This window comes from Pseudophryne corroboree, chromosome 4 (assembly GCF_028390025.1).
Source record: "Pseudophryne corroboree isolate aPseCor3 chromosome 4, aPseCor3.hap2, whole genome shotgun sequence".
Lineage (NCBI taxonomy): Eukaryota > Metazoa > Chordata > Amphibia > Anura > Myobatrachidae > Pseudophryne > Pseudophryne corroboree.
In genome coordinates this window covers 314,632,811-314,650,354 of record NC_086447.1, presented here as the reverse complement: position 1 = coordinate 314,650,354, position 17,544 = coordinate 314,632,811, and the positions used below count along the sequence as shown (strand labels likewise).

The window sequence follows — 17,544 nt, the reverse complement described above, 5'->3', positions numbered from 1 at the left end:
CTGCACCATTGCCACATAAAGCCATCCCATCCACATTGTGCCCTCCCTAGTCACATCATGCCAGTAATTCCGACACTGAATAAGAGCTAATTAGAGGATGGTTGAGACCTGGAAAGACTATGGGGAATTATTTTATAATCTGCACACTACTGTTGCATGGATCAGGATTGCGTGAAAACTGTGTGTGATTCATGGGGCATATCAGTGCAGTGGTAATTCTGCAGCTTTCATCAAGCAGATTTGTGTGCTAACAGCAGCACTTTGCAGGGGTGTAGTACGGCTGAACGGCGGTCAGGAGACTGCCGGTCAGCTTACCGACGCCGGGATCCCGGCAGCATACCGATGCCGGGATCCCGGCGGGGAGGGGCGATTGCAGCAAGCCCCTTGCGGGCTCGCTGCGCTCGCCACGCTGCAGGCTCGGTGGCGACCTGCGGTCGCCACAGGTTCTATTCCCACTCTATGGGTGTCGTGGACACCCACGAGTGGAAATAGTCCCTGTTGGTCGGCATGCCGACCATCGGGATAGTGAGCCGTCGGGATGGTGGAGGAGGTCATGTGACTGTCGGTCAGCTGACCACCGGTCACATGAATACCACCCCCTTGCAGCAGGGGCATATGTATTAATGGTTGGAGAGAGAGAAAGTGGAGGGAGATAATGTACCAACCAATCAGCTCCTGTTCTGTAACATGGTAGTTAGTGGCTGATTGGCTGGTACTTTATCTCCATCCAAGACTTAAGTCCATCTGTGAACAGACAGGATATGTACACACTAGGACGACATATCATCACACTAGGACCCGGCTTCGGCAAATGCAAACACACTTGCCGATGTCGTGAGTGATGAATGCGGGCGGGGGGGGTCAGGAGCGGGGGACATACTGCATTCGGCAGCACGTCCCTCGCTGGCGATGTCGCCGTTGAGCGGTGGATGTCGTAGCCGACCCGTGTGAGCGTTCATCGAGTGCCACATTGTGTGTACACACTAGACAATATCGTTTGAGACCAAACGATATGATATTAGTTGTATCGCATGCGATATCGCCTAATGTGTACACAGTACTACACACCGGCCCTCATTCCGAGTTGTTCGCTCGCTAGCCGCTTTTCGCAGCAATGCACACGCTAAGCCGCCGCCTACTGGGAGTGAATCTTAGCTTAGCTGAATTGCGAACGATGTATTCGCAATATTGCGAAATGATTTTACTTTGCAGTTTCTGAGTAGCTCGAGACTTACTCTTCCAGTGCGATCAGTTCAGTGCTTGTCGTTCCTGGTTTGACGTCACAAACACACCCAGCGTTCGCCCAGACACTCCCCCGTTTCTCCAGCCACTCCCGCGTTTTTCCCAGAAACGGCAGCGTTTTTTCACACACTCCCATAAAACGGCCAGTTTCCGCCCAGAAACACCCACTTCCTGTCAATCACACAACGATCACCAGAACGAAGAAAAAACCTCGTAATGCCGTGAGTAAAATACCAAACTTCTTAGCAAATTTACTTTGCGCAGCCGCAGTGCGAACATTGCGCAAGCGCAGTTTGCGGAAAATCGCTGCGATGAGAAGAAAAATAAAAAGCGAACAACTCGGAATGAGGGCCACCATTAGGAGAGGATTGGTTAGTACTTAAGCTAAGATTTATCAAGCCTTGGAGAGTGATAAATTGCATGGTGATGAAGTACCAACCAACCAGCTCTTATCTGCCATGTCACGGGCTGTGTTTGAAAAATGACAGTTATGAGCTGATTGGTTGTAACTTTATCACTGTGCAATTTATCACTCTCCAAGGCTTGATAAATCTGAGCCTTAATCTCTCTCCACTGTATCTGTCTACAAGCTTTCATATGTATGGCCAAAAGCTCCTGAAGCAACAGCCGGACCCTCTTTACTTCATAAAATGATTGAACAGCGTTGTGATTTTTTAAAGAGTGGGGAGCATTTAAATACTTGTCCCTTCCCCTACTCTCCTCCTCACTTGTCACAGCACTGCTCTCTTCCATTGTTTTATTAACCCTTACTTTGGTGTACCTCTTTCAAAGCTGATGTTAAAACCATTAACTTGGTGAAAGGTCTCAATGCTGGCTTGGTCATGCTATCTTAATGAGAGCACTAACATTATTTATGCTAAAACCTCTCTCACCAGGATGATGAGGAATAATTTAACATGTGTTTCATTGACAAATCTCAATATGTTTTCCACTCTTACTTCCACTTCCATCTTTAATTTGAGGTCCTTCTTGTTCATTGTTGGTAAGAATTCCATTTTGATTGTTTTCCGCATCCACGGAGTGTGAAGCATTTGCAGACTCCTCTTCACTATACGGGTTAGAGAATATCCAGTCCAGAGCTCGTTCCAGATTGTTATTCTAGGATTACATAGATGAAGAGAAATAATCATACAACAAGTTGCTTGTCCTCATATATAGGTATGTGGTTTTAACATCTACGCTAATTAAATATGTAATCTTCATATATAGTTCATGGGGATGATGACCATATTGGATTAGTAAAAAAGGAAAATCAAGCTATCTGTAGTCAGCTATATGACTGATGATTTAGTTGCCTATGGGCAAACCTGATTAGTACGCCGTATTGGACTGGGAAATGAAGGGCCAACCAGGGGAATGCAGTGATAGAGGGCCATGCTTAAGGGGTGTGGCCAACCACCACAGAGGATTCGCAGAGCTTTAGTGAGGACATAGGTGAAGATTTAGCAAAGCTTGAAGAGAGACAAAGTACCAACCGATCAGCTTCTAACTGTCATTTTACAGGCTGTGTTTGAAAAATGACAGGAGTGGATTGGTTGGGAATTTATATCTCTCTCCAAGCACTGATAAATATCCTCCATAGTCTGTAGACAACATGGACAGTGCATGGTTTGGGCCTCTTTATAAATATATATATAGTAAATACTGATAATTCATGCACTGTAGTGAATATACTATAGGCCTGGGGGGCAGTATAATGTAACATATGTATAACAATAAAGCACATGTTGGTGATATTGTCTATTTATACCACATTCATGGATCCCCTGGACACACCTGCCAGTGTCTAAACTTCAGTGGTAACTGCAATAGGTCAATTAAAGGGCACATTTATGCCACTGTTAAAGAAAAGTTCAATTATCTAAGCTATCACCACTGGGATGACTTAAGTGTTGGTCACTATATTTATTTTAAAACATTACATCTGTTAACCCAACCTCTAATTCTGATTGGTAGGATGGCAAATGTAGTTACTATAAAAGCAAACCAAGCACCCATGTTCATCCATGTTCCTGCTCTACCCGACCCTCTATTAAAGTAACAATTTATGATTCCACTGCACAGTCTGGAACCTGCCATTAGAGGAGGGGGTGGGGCCCTCAGTCATTGGTGCCCACCAGGAATTTCCCCTGTGGGCTAGTCCGACCCTGTTGGTACTTGTAACCAAGTCATGTGTCAACTAGCAGTACAGTTATGAAGTCGTGAATTATTAACTTTACAACTAACCCATCTAATCCCCGACATCACACAACTAACCCTTTCACTAGTATCTTTAATACAGCACTACTCCATTCTTAGGTCACACTTTTAGGTTACCAATATCTAGGGCTGTGCGATTCCTCTTTATTTGGTGATGTTAATGTCAACACAAGGTATATTACAAAGGAAAGATTTTGTGCTACAGTATTGCAGCACCAAACCTTTAAGATGAGTCCACAAAGTATTTCTGATATAGCTGTCTTCTGTTTTATTATTGATGGCAATCAAGGTTTAAATGAACATCCAATTTCCTCTTGCTGATCCCTAGCACTAATCTAACGAAGACCACCTATTACTGTAGATCAGCCAGGTTCTGTAACCCACAGGAATATAAGCCTTTTATACACTAAGCTCCTCCCCATCTATACGCTGATGTCCCCGCTCACGTCTCCTAGATAAAGCAAATTAGGACAGTTGTACTGCATTGCCTGTCTGTAAGCAGCCAAAATTTGAAGCATGCTAGACACATGTGGTAAGTTACGCCTTTTGTCACAATGGACAGATTCACTATTTCTCGTCATAGCAATGAATATGTCTTATATTTATGTATTCACTTACTGTTGCCCTCAGGGCCTGAATAGCTTGGTTTCTTTGGAACCCCATAGAGGAGATCAGTGCTACAATTTCTTCTGGTGGTTGGTCTATTTGTGCAGCCTGCCCATACAAAGGAAGCGAAGATGCAGCAACACAGCCAGGGATGGTTAATGGTTCTGCAAAATCTAGTGAGAAACATGAAAAGCTTTTTAAGGAAAAATGGGCAATACTAAATAAATGCAGGAAGCTGAGCACACAGCAGGGTGCGCACACAGTGTCACTGACCACAGTCACAACATAATAGCCAGCATTCAGAAAGGAGTTGTCCATGTCTAAGAGCCCTACATTTCGCACAGACAACACAACACAAACCAGTCTGGACCCCTCCTGAGAATGTGACAGCAGTGTATGTCACGGTGTACATTAACAAATATGGCTTTATAACATGACAAGTACATCTCTGCACATGAATGCACTTGTGATCGTTACTGTGTGTTCTATCTATGGGGGTAATTCCAAGTTGATCGCAGCAGGAAATTTTTTAGCAGTTGGGCAAAACCATGTGCACTGCAGGGGAGGAGATATAACATGTGCAGAGAGAGTTAGATTTGGGTGGGTTATTTTATTTCTGTGCAGGGTAAATACTGGCTGCTTTATTTTTACACTGCAAATTAGATTGCAGATTGAACACACCACACCCAAATCTAACTCTCTCTACACATGTTATATCTGTCTCCCCTGCAGTGCACATGGTTTTGCCCAATTGCTAACAGAATTCCTGCTGCGATCAACTTGGAATTACCCCCTATATTGGGAAATGTCACAGTGTAGGGTCTGGGGTACACAAAGCTTAATGTAGGGTAAAAATAATACATATTAAGCAGCACCCATATATTACACAAGCAATACAACAACATGGACTCATTTAGTTAATGATTTTATAACAAATGCTGTTCCTGTATTAAACCTGGTATAGGGATCATCAGAGGATCCCCTGGTTACACTAATCCCTAGTCTGAGTGAAAATAGCAATGTAAAGCAGTTACAGAAGAGCAATGTTCCCCCTCATTAGGACGTGTAAGTCACTGACCAGGGTCTTCCATGTGTGCAATTATCCAGTTGAAAGCCAATTCTGCCCCCATGCTTCCAGTATAGTACACAGCCTTCCGACAAGCCTCCAGTGGGAACCCCATCTCTGCCAGTTGCATGACTGAAGACTCGTCTATGTCAGGAGCTGGAATAACGCATTTGAGAGGACATTCAGGATTGCAGTGACTGCATTACATGCCTGTCAAGTAGCTATAAAATGGTGCCAGACAACACGTTTTACTGGGTATTCGTAACACAAGAACAAATAAAATGTCTTCAATCACTGTGGACATTTCACATACATACATATATTAGATTTAAGTTTAAAGAGTAACTCTAAGGTGCGGATTCAGCTAGATGCGGTCATTAACTGCACCTCCTCAGGCTTGGACAGAAATCAGAATCCACTTTATTGGCCAGGTACACTTGCATATACTATGAATTTGTTTTCGGTTTACAGTGCAGCAGCCAGGGGGGAACACGTAGACAAGAGGGGGGGGGGGGGGGGGGGGGGGAGAGAATATATGCAGTATACAGATTAAGTAAAAGTACAGAGTGTTCATTACAATTAGAAGATCGGAGTAGAGCAACTGGACAGTCAACCCAGCGGTTTGTCAGGAGTTCAGTAGGTGGACTGCTTGAGGAAAGAAGCTTCTGAGACTTCAATTGGTTCTGGTGGGAAAGGCCCTGTATCTTCTTTCTGATGGCAGCTGGTTGAGGCGGATCACTGACTATCCTGGTCGCCCGTTTTTTTGGCTCTGGTCCGATACAGGTCGTGGACAGGCGGGAGGTCAACTCCAGTGATCTTCTCAGCAGACCTTACCACTCTTTGGAGCCTGCGTTTGTCTCTCTCACTGGCGGAGCTATATCAAACGATAATCAAGGAGCACAGAACAGATTCTACAATTGTGGAGTAGAAGAGGAGCAGGAGATTCTGTGGGATGTTAAACTTCTTAAGTTGCCTTAGGAAGAACAGCATCTGCTGCGCCTTTCCGATGGTGGCGTCTGCATTTGGTCCCCACTTGAGGTCTCTAGCGATCATGGTCCCCAGGAACTTGAAGGAGTCCATTAGCGACACCACACTATCGGCTATGATTAGTGGGGGTGCTTCAGCTGGGTTCTTCCTAAAGTCTACTACCATCGACAGTTTTAAGTGGGTTGAGAGCTAGGTTGTTATAGCTACACCACCGGGCCAACCGATCCACTTCCCGTCTGTAGTCCGATTCGTCGCCTTCTATTATGAGGCTGATGACGGTGGTGTCGTCGGCGAATTTAATTATTTTAAATGACTGGGACTCAGAGGAACAGTCATTAGTGTACAGAGAGAAGAGCAGGGAGAGGACACAGCCCTGGGGTGCCCCGGTACTGATGGACCAAGCTTGGGAGGTGAATCCCCCCGCTTTGACCACCTGTATTCTGTCGGTCATAAAGTCCACGATCCAGGAACAGGTTGCCCCCAGGACCCCTTGGCGGAGTAGTTTATGGTAAAGGATGTTGGGGGCAATTGTATTGAAGAACGAGCTGAAGTCTACAAACAGGATCCTCGCGTAGGTTCCCGGCGTGCCCAGATGCAGCAGGATGTAGTGCAGGCCCAGGTTGACAGCATCCTCAACGCAATGATTCGCTCGGTAGGCAAACTGAAGGGGAACTAGATGGGGGCTGGTCACAGCTTTAATGTGGTTCAGAACCAGGCGCTCGAACACTTTCAAGACCACAGACGTCAGTGCAATCGGTCTGTAGTCGTTCAGACTTGTGATAGTAGGTTTCTTGGGGATCGGAACGATTGTGGAGATTTTGAAGCAGGAGGGAACTTTTCTAGTGATTTATTAAATATTTTGGAGAATATGGGGGCTATGGGGATACTCCGCCAGGACCGGGTGCCTTCCTTGGATTGACCCTCTTGAACATCTCCTCCACCTCCTCATGGGCAATCTGCAGTGCTTGAGGTTGGCAATCAGAGGTGAGGGAAGTGGGGAGGAGTTGGTGTGGATCACTGGGAGCTTCTTTGTCGAACCTGCAGTAGAAGAGGTTCAGCTCGTTTGTTAGCCTCTGGTTCATTGCGGAGTGCTTTGGGGGTGTCTTGTAGTTGGTGATGGTCTGCATACCTTTCCATACGGACACATGGTCCTTGGATGAGAGATCTTTTGCCAGCTTGTCCGAGAACTGCTTTTTGCCTGCCTGATTCCTTTCGTTAGGGAGTTCCTAGCGCGGTTGTATAGTGCTCTGTCCTCGCTGCTGTAGGCATTCTCTTTGGACCGGCGAAGTTGCCTCAACTGGGCGTTGAACCATGGCTTGTTGTTATTATAGATGCGGTAAGTCTTGGTAGGTGCACACATGTCCTCGCAGAATCTGATGTAGGATGTTGTGGTGTCGGTCAGGTCATTCAGGTCGGATGCCGCGGCTACGAAGACCTCCCAGTCTGTGCAGTCGAAGCAGGCTTGTAGCTTCAGCTTAGCCTCACTGGTTCATTTCTTGACTGTTTTGACAACTGGCTTTGCCGCTTTCAGCTTCTGCATGTATGTGGGGAGAAGTTGAACAAGGCAGTGGTCGGATAGGACAAGAGCTGCGCGGGGGAATGACCGGAAGGCAGACTTGAGGGTGGTGTAGCAATGATCAAGGATGCGCCCTTCCATGGTGAGTCACGTCACCTGTTGTTTGAACTTTGGTAGTTCCTGGCTTAGGTTGCTCCTGTTGAAGTCACCCAGCACAAGTAGCAGAGAGTCTGGGTGTTTTTGCTCTATGTCTGATATGCTGGCGGCCAGGTAATGCAGGGCTTCGTTTGCGCTCCTACAAGGACAATTGAGGCAAATTCCCGGGGGGGAATAGAAGGGGTTGCAGTTGATGCATAGCATCTCCAGGTGGGGGCGGCAAGATTTGCCTAGGATTGTGATATTGGTGTACCATCTGTCACTGATGTAAAAGCAGATGCCGCCGCCCTTCGATTTTACCCAAGAGTTCCTTGGAGCGGTCTGCCCTATAGAGTCCAAAGCCGGGTAGGAACACTGGGGGGACCACAGTGAGGTCATCCAGCCACGTCTCCGTGAAGCAAAGGACCGATGACCCGGCAACGCCTGACCTCGCACTGCCCAGGAGCTCATCAAGCTTGTTCGTCAGTGAGCGCACATTTAAGAGTACGATATCAGGAAGTGCTGACCTATGCCCCTTCGGCCGCCACTTCACTAGGGCGCCCGCGCGTCGGCCTCTCCTCCTAGCCCTTGGTATCCTGCTAGGGTCTGCGTTAAGTCTTTCGCCCGCCATCACGCCCTCCGCTGTGCTGGCTGCATAGCTGCTGCGTGTGCGGGGTGCACCGGTACAGTTTGAGAGGGCTGCGTCGGGGCCAGCCAGGTACAGGGGGTCTCCATCGCTAATCGCGGGGCCTCTCGCCAGTGTTTTAGTGTTAACTGCAGCCTGATCGTGAGCCATAACAGTGCCAAGTGGGACTTCAGAGAAGTAACTATTTAAACATGGGTGCAGGGTGGGCCCACCTCGAGCCAGGGGCCTGTGTGCATCGCACCCATTATAGATATGCCAATGAGATCAAGACCATAGACATAGAAACATAAATATAGAAACATAGAATTTGATTTCAGATAAGAACCACTTGGCCCATCTAAGGGCTTGTATTGGGTCATTGTAAGGGCTTGTATTTTAAAGTGTTGCTTGGATTTGTAAGTGTATGTGAGTTGGAATCAGCAGATGGAGCCGGAAGCCGAGTGAAAAGGAGGTGCAGTGAGCTGGAACAACTGCAACTGCTAGGTGGAGTATCGGTGCCGCAGGAGAGGTCCCACTCAGATAAGTATTGATTACTTACTTATTGTGTATTGATTGTACTGGTTAGTTGTTTTTTATTCTCTATTGTACTTTCGAAAGGTAATAGGGAGTTGAGTTGTCAAACAATGGGAGGGGCCGTGATTGAAAGTATCACTCAGTGCGTGTCGTGCAGGATGTATGCGCACCTGGAGCAGCCGACCCAGGGCGAATACATATGCACGAGATGTGAGCGAACGGTTGCCCTGGAAGCCCAGGTAACTGATCTAGAGCAGACCGTTACGCAACTGAGGGATATTTACAATCTCGAGCGAAGTTTAGATAGAACGGTGGAGGAGTTGCAGCAGGGGTCACTGGCAGATGAGGAAAATCAGGTAGGCAGTTGGGTCACTGTTAGAAGGGAGAAAAAGAGGGGGAGGCACGACATCTCGGATCTATCAAACCCGAACATATTTGCCCCATTGGACGAAGATTCGGTGGATGATAGCGCCGAAATGAGGAAGCTGGAGGAGACTAATCACTCTAGCAACCGGAGGAGTGGTCCCTCTGGCTCAGATGGGATGAAAGCTAGAGAGGCACCCAGGCAGATGGTGGTGGTAGGGGACTCTATCATTAGGAAGGTAGATAGGGCAATCTGCTACCGGGACCGTGATCGCCGTACGGCCTGTTGTCTCCCGGGTTCTCGGGTACGGAACATCGCGGACAGGGTAGATTGTTGGGAGGTGCTGGGAAAGACCCGGTGGTCTTGGTGCACGACTAAGATAGTGGTAGGTGGGATGTCCTTAAGAAAGATTATAGGGACTTAGGCCAGAAACTAAAAAAAAGGACATCTAAGGTAATTTTCTCCAAAATATTACCAGTGCCACGCGCTAGCCCAGGGAGACAGAGTGAGATTAGGGAGGTAAATGTGTGGCTCAGAAACTGGTGTAGGAAAGAGGGGTTTGTGTTCTTGGAACACTGGGCGGACTTCTCAGTCAGGCGCCATCTTTTTTCTCGTGACGGATTGCACCTGAATGAGGAAGGGGCTGCGGTGCTGGGGGGTAGGATGTTAGTAGGTTGGAGGAGCTTTTAAACTAGGAGCATGGGGGGAGGATTTAGCTAGAAACTATGGGTCATGCAGCGAGTATAGTATGGATGGTGGTAGTGAGATAAATGGGGGTGGAGAAGGGGGGAGGGAAAGTGCAGCCGGTAAGGGTATTTACATGGGTTCTATTAAGGGTGTTAAGAAAGGTATAGCTAAAGCATTAAATAATAACAATTATGTGTCATCATTACTGTCACGATCCGGGTACTGAGACACCATTCTGTTTTCTGGATGTACGTCCTCCATGGGCCTCTGCTGCCGCTCCTGTCTCACTGACCGCCGCGCGCCGCTGGGCGCATGTGATTCTGCTACTGCGGCCTTCATCGCCATTGTTACACCTGTCCTATAGTACTTAATTCCCCTTCTTTGTGTGTTCATGGGCGCAGCCATGTTAGACTCCAGTCACATGACATTATTCCTCCTATCCACGGTGCTGGAGCCTTGTCATAATTGTCAGACCAATCCTTGCTATGCAGCAGGTATAAATATCCTGTCCCAGCTCCCAAAAGATTGTCAGTGCTTCCATTGTCATCTGTGATTCCAGCCTACAAGCTTCACTACAGACTTTCTCCTGCAATTCCATTCTGCAGTTCAGCCTGACTTCCCTGGTGATTACACTCTGCAGTGTAACCCGACTCTCCAGTGATTAACCCTCTACAGTCTACTTTTGATTCCTGTGTTTGGACTTTTGCTTTTCAGTAACCATCCTTCATTCCTCAGTTACCAGCGCACTCCAGCTTCTTTTCTCATTTACCTACGAACCCCAGCTTCATTACTCATCTTCCAGCGAACCCCAGCTTCATCTATTGTTTACAGAACTTTCCTCCATATTCCAGGTTACTGGTCTTTACCAATTGTGCACCTAATTATCACTTGTGACTTTCTATTATTCTTTTGCACGTTATTTGACTTTTTATTTAATAAAAGCACTTAAGGCATTTCCAGTTGTCGTGGTCACGCCCTCGGGCATTCATTGCTACTGTCATTACGCATGTCCAGGAGTAACATAGCTCCTCCTAAGTTCAAATACCCGTCAGCCCCTACAACTGAGGCTCCCAGTCACGATCTCCAGCCCTCAGTTGTGACCGTAAGCACTGACCAAATGGATCCAGCCGGAGACCAGGCCCAAGCGCTTAGGCTGATACAAGAACTGGCAACCTGCCTTGAACGTCAGGAGGCTGCTCAAGGCCATGTTGTTCACTGTCTCCAGGACCTCTCCTCCCAGCTGGATTAAATTCAAGCGGCCCTCCGTGGATCAGGGGCTTCCAGTGTGCCGACTCCAGCGCCTCCGGTGGTGTCCCCACCCACCATACCCGTTCCTGCTCCCTACCTTCACTTGCCGACTCCTGCTAAATATGATGGATCCCCTAAAGCCTGCAGGGGTTTCCTAAACCAGTGCGAGATTCAATTTGAATTGCAACCCAGCAGTTTCCCTACTGACCGCATTAAGGTGGCATACCTAATTTCTCTACTCAGTGGTGCTGCTCTAGACTGGGCCTCACCTATATGGGAAAGGTCTGATGCCCTGTTGTCATCCTATGCTAACTTCGTGACAACGTTCAGACGAATTTTCGATGAGCCAGGCCGAGTGACATCAGCTTCTTCAGAGATCCTTCGGCTGCGTCAGGGGACGCGAACTGTCGGTCAGTATTTGGTGCAATTCCAGACCTTGGCATCTGAAGTCTCCTGGAATGATGACGCTCTTTATGCAGCCTTCTGGGGAGGGCTATCCGAGCGTATCAAGGATGAGCTCGCTGCTAGAGACTTACCTTTAACGTTAAACAAGCTCATTTCCCTCTGCACTAAGGTCGATTTACGGTTCCGTGAAAGGGCTGTTGAACGAGGAAGATCCACATTTCCCAAGATTCCTACTGTTTCCATTCCTCGTCAGCCATCTCCGTCTAGGGAGGAACCTATGCAGATAGGTCGCTCTCGTTTATCTCAGGCAGAGCGTAGAAGACGTCTTGCGGAGCGTCTCTGTATTGTGCCGAATCTTCTCACGTTATCAAGTCCTGTCCCAAGCGTCCGGGACAACCTCAAGTCCTAGCCCACCAAGGAGAAGACCAGCTAGGAGTGACGAATTTCTCTCCATTTCCAAGTAACTGCAATCTCTCCGTTTCTCTGCAGGTGGCTCAGCGTACAAAGAATCTCACTGCCTTATTGGATTCTGGAGCAGCCGGAAACTTTATTACAGAGAGGTTCGTTAAGCAGTGGTCTCTACCCACTGAGAGACTGTCATCTCCTATATCTCTACCTGCCGTGGACGGCAGTAGGATTCCTGATGCGGTGATTACCTCCAAAACCCTACCTATCCGTCTGAAGGTAGGGGACCAGCATACAGAATTGATTTCTTTCCAGGTTATCCCCAGGGCCACCCATCCTGTGGTTCTAGGCCTCCCATGGCTACGTCTGCATAATCCTCAAGTTGATTGGAAGTCGACCCGTATCCTGGCAAGGGGTCCTTCCTGCTCATAGACTTGTCTCCAAAAAGAGCTTCCAGTTAGCATATCCTCCTACAAGTCTTCTGATGTCCCGTCTCCTCCGTGCCAAGACTCCAAACTACAGTTTTGTCCGGGGTCACCGAATCACAAGGCTGATGCCCTTTCCCGCTCCTGGGAGCAAGAAAATGAGTCTGAGTCTACTGACAAGCATTGTATTGTTGATCCAGTGGCGTTCTCCGCAGTGAGGATGGACTCTATGCCCCCGCCAGGGAAAAATTTCGTGAAGCCGGCTTTCAGGAGGAAGCTCTTGCATCGGGCACATTCCTCTCGCTTTGCCGGACACGCGGGCATACGCAAGACCTTAAAATTCGTTTCCAGGTCAAATTGGTGGCCGACCCTAAAAAAGGACATTGCTGAATTTGTGGCCTCCTGCCCAAAATGTACCCAGCACAAAGTATCCCGCCAGTCACCCACTAAGCAACTGGTTTCCTTGTCTGTTCCTCATCGTCCGTGGGCTCATCCCTCGATGGATTCTGTCATGGATTCCCCACTTCCAAGTTGGCGCAAGTCTTCATCCAGAAGTTCCATTCCAGATGGCCAGGTAAACTTAAGAAGTGTCCTGGGGCCACTCCTAAAAGGGGGGGTACTGTCACGATCCGGGTACTGAGACACCATTCTGCCTTCTGGATGTACGTCCTCCATGGGCCTCTGCTGCCGCTCCTCTCACTGACCGCCGCGCGCCGCTGGGCGCATGTGATTCTGCTACTACGGCCTTCATCGCCATTGTTACACCTGTCCTATAGTACTTAATTCCCCTTCTTTGTGTGTTCATGGGCGCAGCCATGTTAGACTCCAGTCACATGACATTATTCCTCCTATCCACGGTGCTGGAGCCTTGTCATAATTGTCAGACCAATCCCTGCTATGCAGCAGGTATAAATATCCTGTCCCAGCTCCCAAAAGATTGTCAGTGCTTCCATTGTCATCTGTGATTCCAGCCTACAAGCTTCACTACAGACTTTCTCCTGCAATTCCATTCTGCAGTTCAGCCTGACTTCCCTGGTGATTACACTCTGCATTGTAACCCGACTCTCCAGTGATTAACCCTCTACAGTCTACTTTTGATTCCTGTGTTTGGACTTTTGCTTTTCAGTAACCATTCCTCAGTTACCAGCGCACTCCAGCTTCTTTTCTCATTTACCTACGAACCCCAGCTTCATTACTCATCTTCCAGCGAACCCCAGCTTCATCTATTGTTTACAGAACTTTCCTCCATATTCCAGGTTACTGGTCTTTACCAATTGTGCACCTAATTATCACTTGTGACTTTCTATTATTCTTTTGCACGTTATTTGACTTTTTATTTAATAAAAGCACTTAAGGCATTTCCAGGTGTCATGGTCACGCCCTCGGGCATTCATTGCTACTGTCATTACGCATGTCCAGGAGTCACATAGCTCCTCCTAAGTTCAAATACCCGTCAGCCCCTACAACTGAGGCTCCCAGTCACGGTCTCCAGCCCTCAGTTGTGACAATTACAGACTATAGAAAATGTTGCATGGGACTTAAGGGAAAATACTTATGTCAGGGCGGTGATTTTAGACGGGAACATTGGGTTGACCAAAGAAAAAAGTAAGGTGGGCAATACTAAGTACGGTGAGGTTGGAGAGGGAGCGAGAAGGACAGTCTGTATCAGTAACTCTACGGATGCACTAGTTAACCAGGATGGGTAATCTTTAGGAAAACAAACAAATAAAGGAACCGATAAACTAAAATGTATGCTTGCAAACGCAAGAAGTCTAGCAGGTAAAATGGGGGAATTGGAATTGTTAGCATCAAAGGCTGAGTATGACATTATAGGTATTACGGAAACATGGTGGGACGACTCTCACGACTGGGTTGCTAACTTGGAGGGGTATTCTCTTTTTAGGAGGGACAGGGCTAACAAAAGAGGAGGAGGTGTATGTATTTATGTTAAACCATCACTTAAAACATGCCAAAAGGAGGTTATCTATGAGGAGACTGGCGATAATGTGGAGACAGTATGGGTAGAAATCTCAAGTGGAGAAATTGATGCAAAAAAAATAATCATAGGCACGTGCTACAAACAGTCAGATATTAGCATACATGAGGAAGAACAACTATTGCAGCAAATCAAAACGGCTGCGCGATTGGGGGGCATCCTTGTCATGGATTTTAATTACCCGGATATAAACTGGAGTAACGATTCATGTGCTAAAGCGAGGGGCAGCAGGTTTTTAAATATGTTTAGGGATCACTACTTGTCTCAATTAGTCGAGGACCCAACTAGGGGTAAAACTACCCTGGATCTAGTAATTACTAATAATGTGGACATTATATCAACCACTAAAGTTGGGGAGACTTTGGGTAACAGTGATCACTATATGATCACATTCAACATCAGTTTCAGGAAACATAGCTACAGGGGTTCCACCAAAACTTTTAACTTTAGGAAGGCTAATTTCAGTATGTTTAGATGTGCACTTAACGACATAGAGTGGGAGGTTCTGTTTAATAACAAGAACACTTTGGAAATGTGGGATGTTTTAAAAGGGTTGCTGGATAGCAATATTCATAACTTTATTCCCATGGGCAGTAAACGCAAGAGTATTAAACTCAAACCGATGTGGCTTAACAAGAAGGTTAAGGCAGAAATGGATTAAAAAAAAAGCGGGCTTTCAAAGCATTTAAATCTAATGGAAAGGATGAGTCTTTCAAGTATTACAAGGAGTGTAATAAGAAATGCAAAAAAGTAATAAGAGCAGCTAAAATGGAAAATGAAAAGCAAATCGCTATAGAGAGTAAAACCAATCCTAAAAAGTTTTTTAAATACATAAACGGTAAAAGGTTAAAAAAGGAGAATATAGGTCCATTAAAAGATGAATTAGGAGAATTGATAAATGATGACGAAATAAAAGCGGAAATACTGAACAAATTCTTTTCATCAGTATTCACCAGTGAAGAACTGATGGTGGGAGTAGAGCATAACAATTGTGACAGTAATTATTCATGGTTAGATACTTGTTTAAGCGAAGTAGTAGTCCGGGAGAGACTAAGAAAAATTAAGATTAATAAATCACCTGGTCCTGATGGATTTAACCCGAGGGTTCTTATGGAGCTTAGTTCACAACTAGCACGACCCCTATACTTGATTTTCAATAGTTCAATTAGATCAGGCATGGTACTGAAGGATTGGCGTATAGCTGAGGCAGTGCCATTATTTAAAAAGGGATCCAAAAATCTTCCGGGAAACTACAGACCAGTTAGTTTAACATCTATAGTGGGGAAAATATTGGAAGGAATTCTAAGGGACGTCATCAGGAATATCTAATGTCCGCTAGGATTATTAACAAGAACCAGCATGGGTTTGTGAGGGACAGATTCATGTCAGACTAACTTAATTAGCTTCTACGAGGAAGTGAGCAATAATCTTGATCAAGGAAAAGCAGTGGATGTGGTCTTCCTAGATTTTGCAAAAGCCTTCGATACAGTTCCTCACAGGAGACTGATGATCAAATTAAAGGAGATTGGCCTAGGAAAAACTTTTTGCACATGGATAAGCAGCTGGTTGGATAGCAGGGTACAGTGAGTAGTGGTCAATGGGAACTCCTCAACCTGGTCCCCAGTAGTCAGCGGAATACCACAAGGGTCCGTACTCGGACCACTACTGTTCAACATATTTATCAGTGACCTAGAAATAGGCCTGGAAAGCACAATGTCAATCTTTGCAGATGATACTAAACGGTGTAAGGTAATTAATTCAGAATTGGATGTGGAGTCCTTGCAGAATGATCTATCTAAACTTGAACTCTGGGCATCTAAATGGAAAATGAGGTTCAATACAGACAAATGCAAGGTTATGCATTTTGGGACTAAAAACAAACTTGCAACCTACATATTAAATGGGGATCGCCTAGGGGAAACAGAGTTAGAAAAAGATTTGGGGGTATTCATTGATAATAGGCTTAATAACCGTACACAATGTCAAAACGCAGTAAAGAAGGCAAGTAAGGTGCTAGCGTGCATAAAAAGGGGAATTGAGACAAGGGACTCGGATGCAATCATGCCGCTGTATAAGGCACTGGTATGTCCGCACCTGGAATATTGTGTTCAGTTTTGGGCACCATTGTATAAAAAAGACATCAGTGAACTCGAAAGTGTTCAAAGGCGAGCTACTAAATTGATTAAAGGCCTAGAAGGACTGGACTATAAGGAAAGACCTTACTAGGTCTGAATATGTATACACTAGAAAAGAGGCGCCTAAGAGGAGATATTATTAATATCTTCAAATATGTAAAGGGACATCACAAAGAGTTATCAGAGGAATTATTTATTAAAAGAACACAGTTTAGGACACGTGGGCACTCGCTGCGACTGGAGGAGAGAAAATTCCGAACGCAACGGAGGAAAGGGTTCTTCACTGTTAGGGCAATCAGGATATGGAATTCCCTGCCAGGGAAGGTGGTAATGGTGGACTCTGTAATTGGATTTAAAAAAGGAATGGATACATTTCTGAATGAAAAAGCTATCCAAGGTTATAATACTTAAAATAAGATTTTATTCACCGGTAAATCTATTTCTCGTAGTACGTAGTGGATGCTGGGAACTCCGTAAGGACCATGGGGAATAGCGGCTCCGCAGGAGACTGGGCACAACTAAAGAAAGCTTTAGGACTACCTGGTGTGCACTGGCTCCTCCCACTATGACCCTCCTCCAGACCTCAGTTAGGATACAGTGCCCGGAAGAGCTGACACAATAAGTAGGATTTTGAATCCCGGGTAAGACTCATACCAGCCACACCAATCACACCGTATAACTCGTGATGCTATACCCAGTTAACAGTATGAATAACAACTGAGCCTCACCAACAGATGGCTCATAACAATAACCCTTTAGTTAAGCAATAACTATATACAAGTTTTGCAGACAATCCGCACTTGGGATGGGCGCCCAGCATCCACTACGGACTACGAGAAATAGATTTACCGGTGAGTAAAATCTTATTTTCTCTGACGTCCTAGTGGATGCTGGGAACTCCGTAAGGACCATGGGGATTATACCAAAGCTCCCAAACGGGCGGGAGAG

The 17,544-nt window shown here is 46.3% G+C and overlaps 1 protein-coding gene across 1 annotated transcript in view; it reads right to left on the bottom strand.

Moving 5' to 3' along the window:
• The window catches only part of USP13 (ubiquitin specific peptidase 13), a 426,048-nt gene that overhangs the window by 21,842 nt on the left and 386,662 nt on the right, over positions 1 to 17,544 (bottom strand). Inside the window, exons 17-19 of the mRNA XM_063916319.1 lie at positions 5,147 to 5,290; positions 4,081 to 4,241; positions 2,202 to 2,361 (exon numbers count right to left, since the gene is read on the bottom strand). Of these exons, the coding sequence (XP_063772389.1) occupies positions 2,202 to 2,361; positions 4,081 to 4,241; positions 5,147 to 5,290 (465 nt within the window). The remainder of the gene's footprint in view (positions 1 to 2,201; positions 2,362 to 4,080; positions 4,242 to 5,146; positions 5,291 to 17,544) is intronic.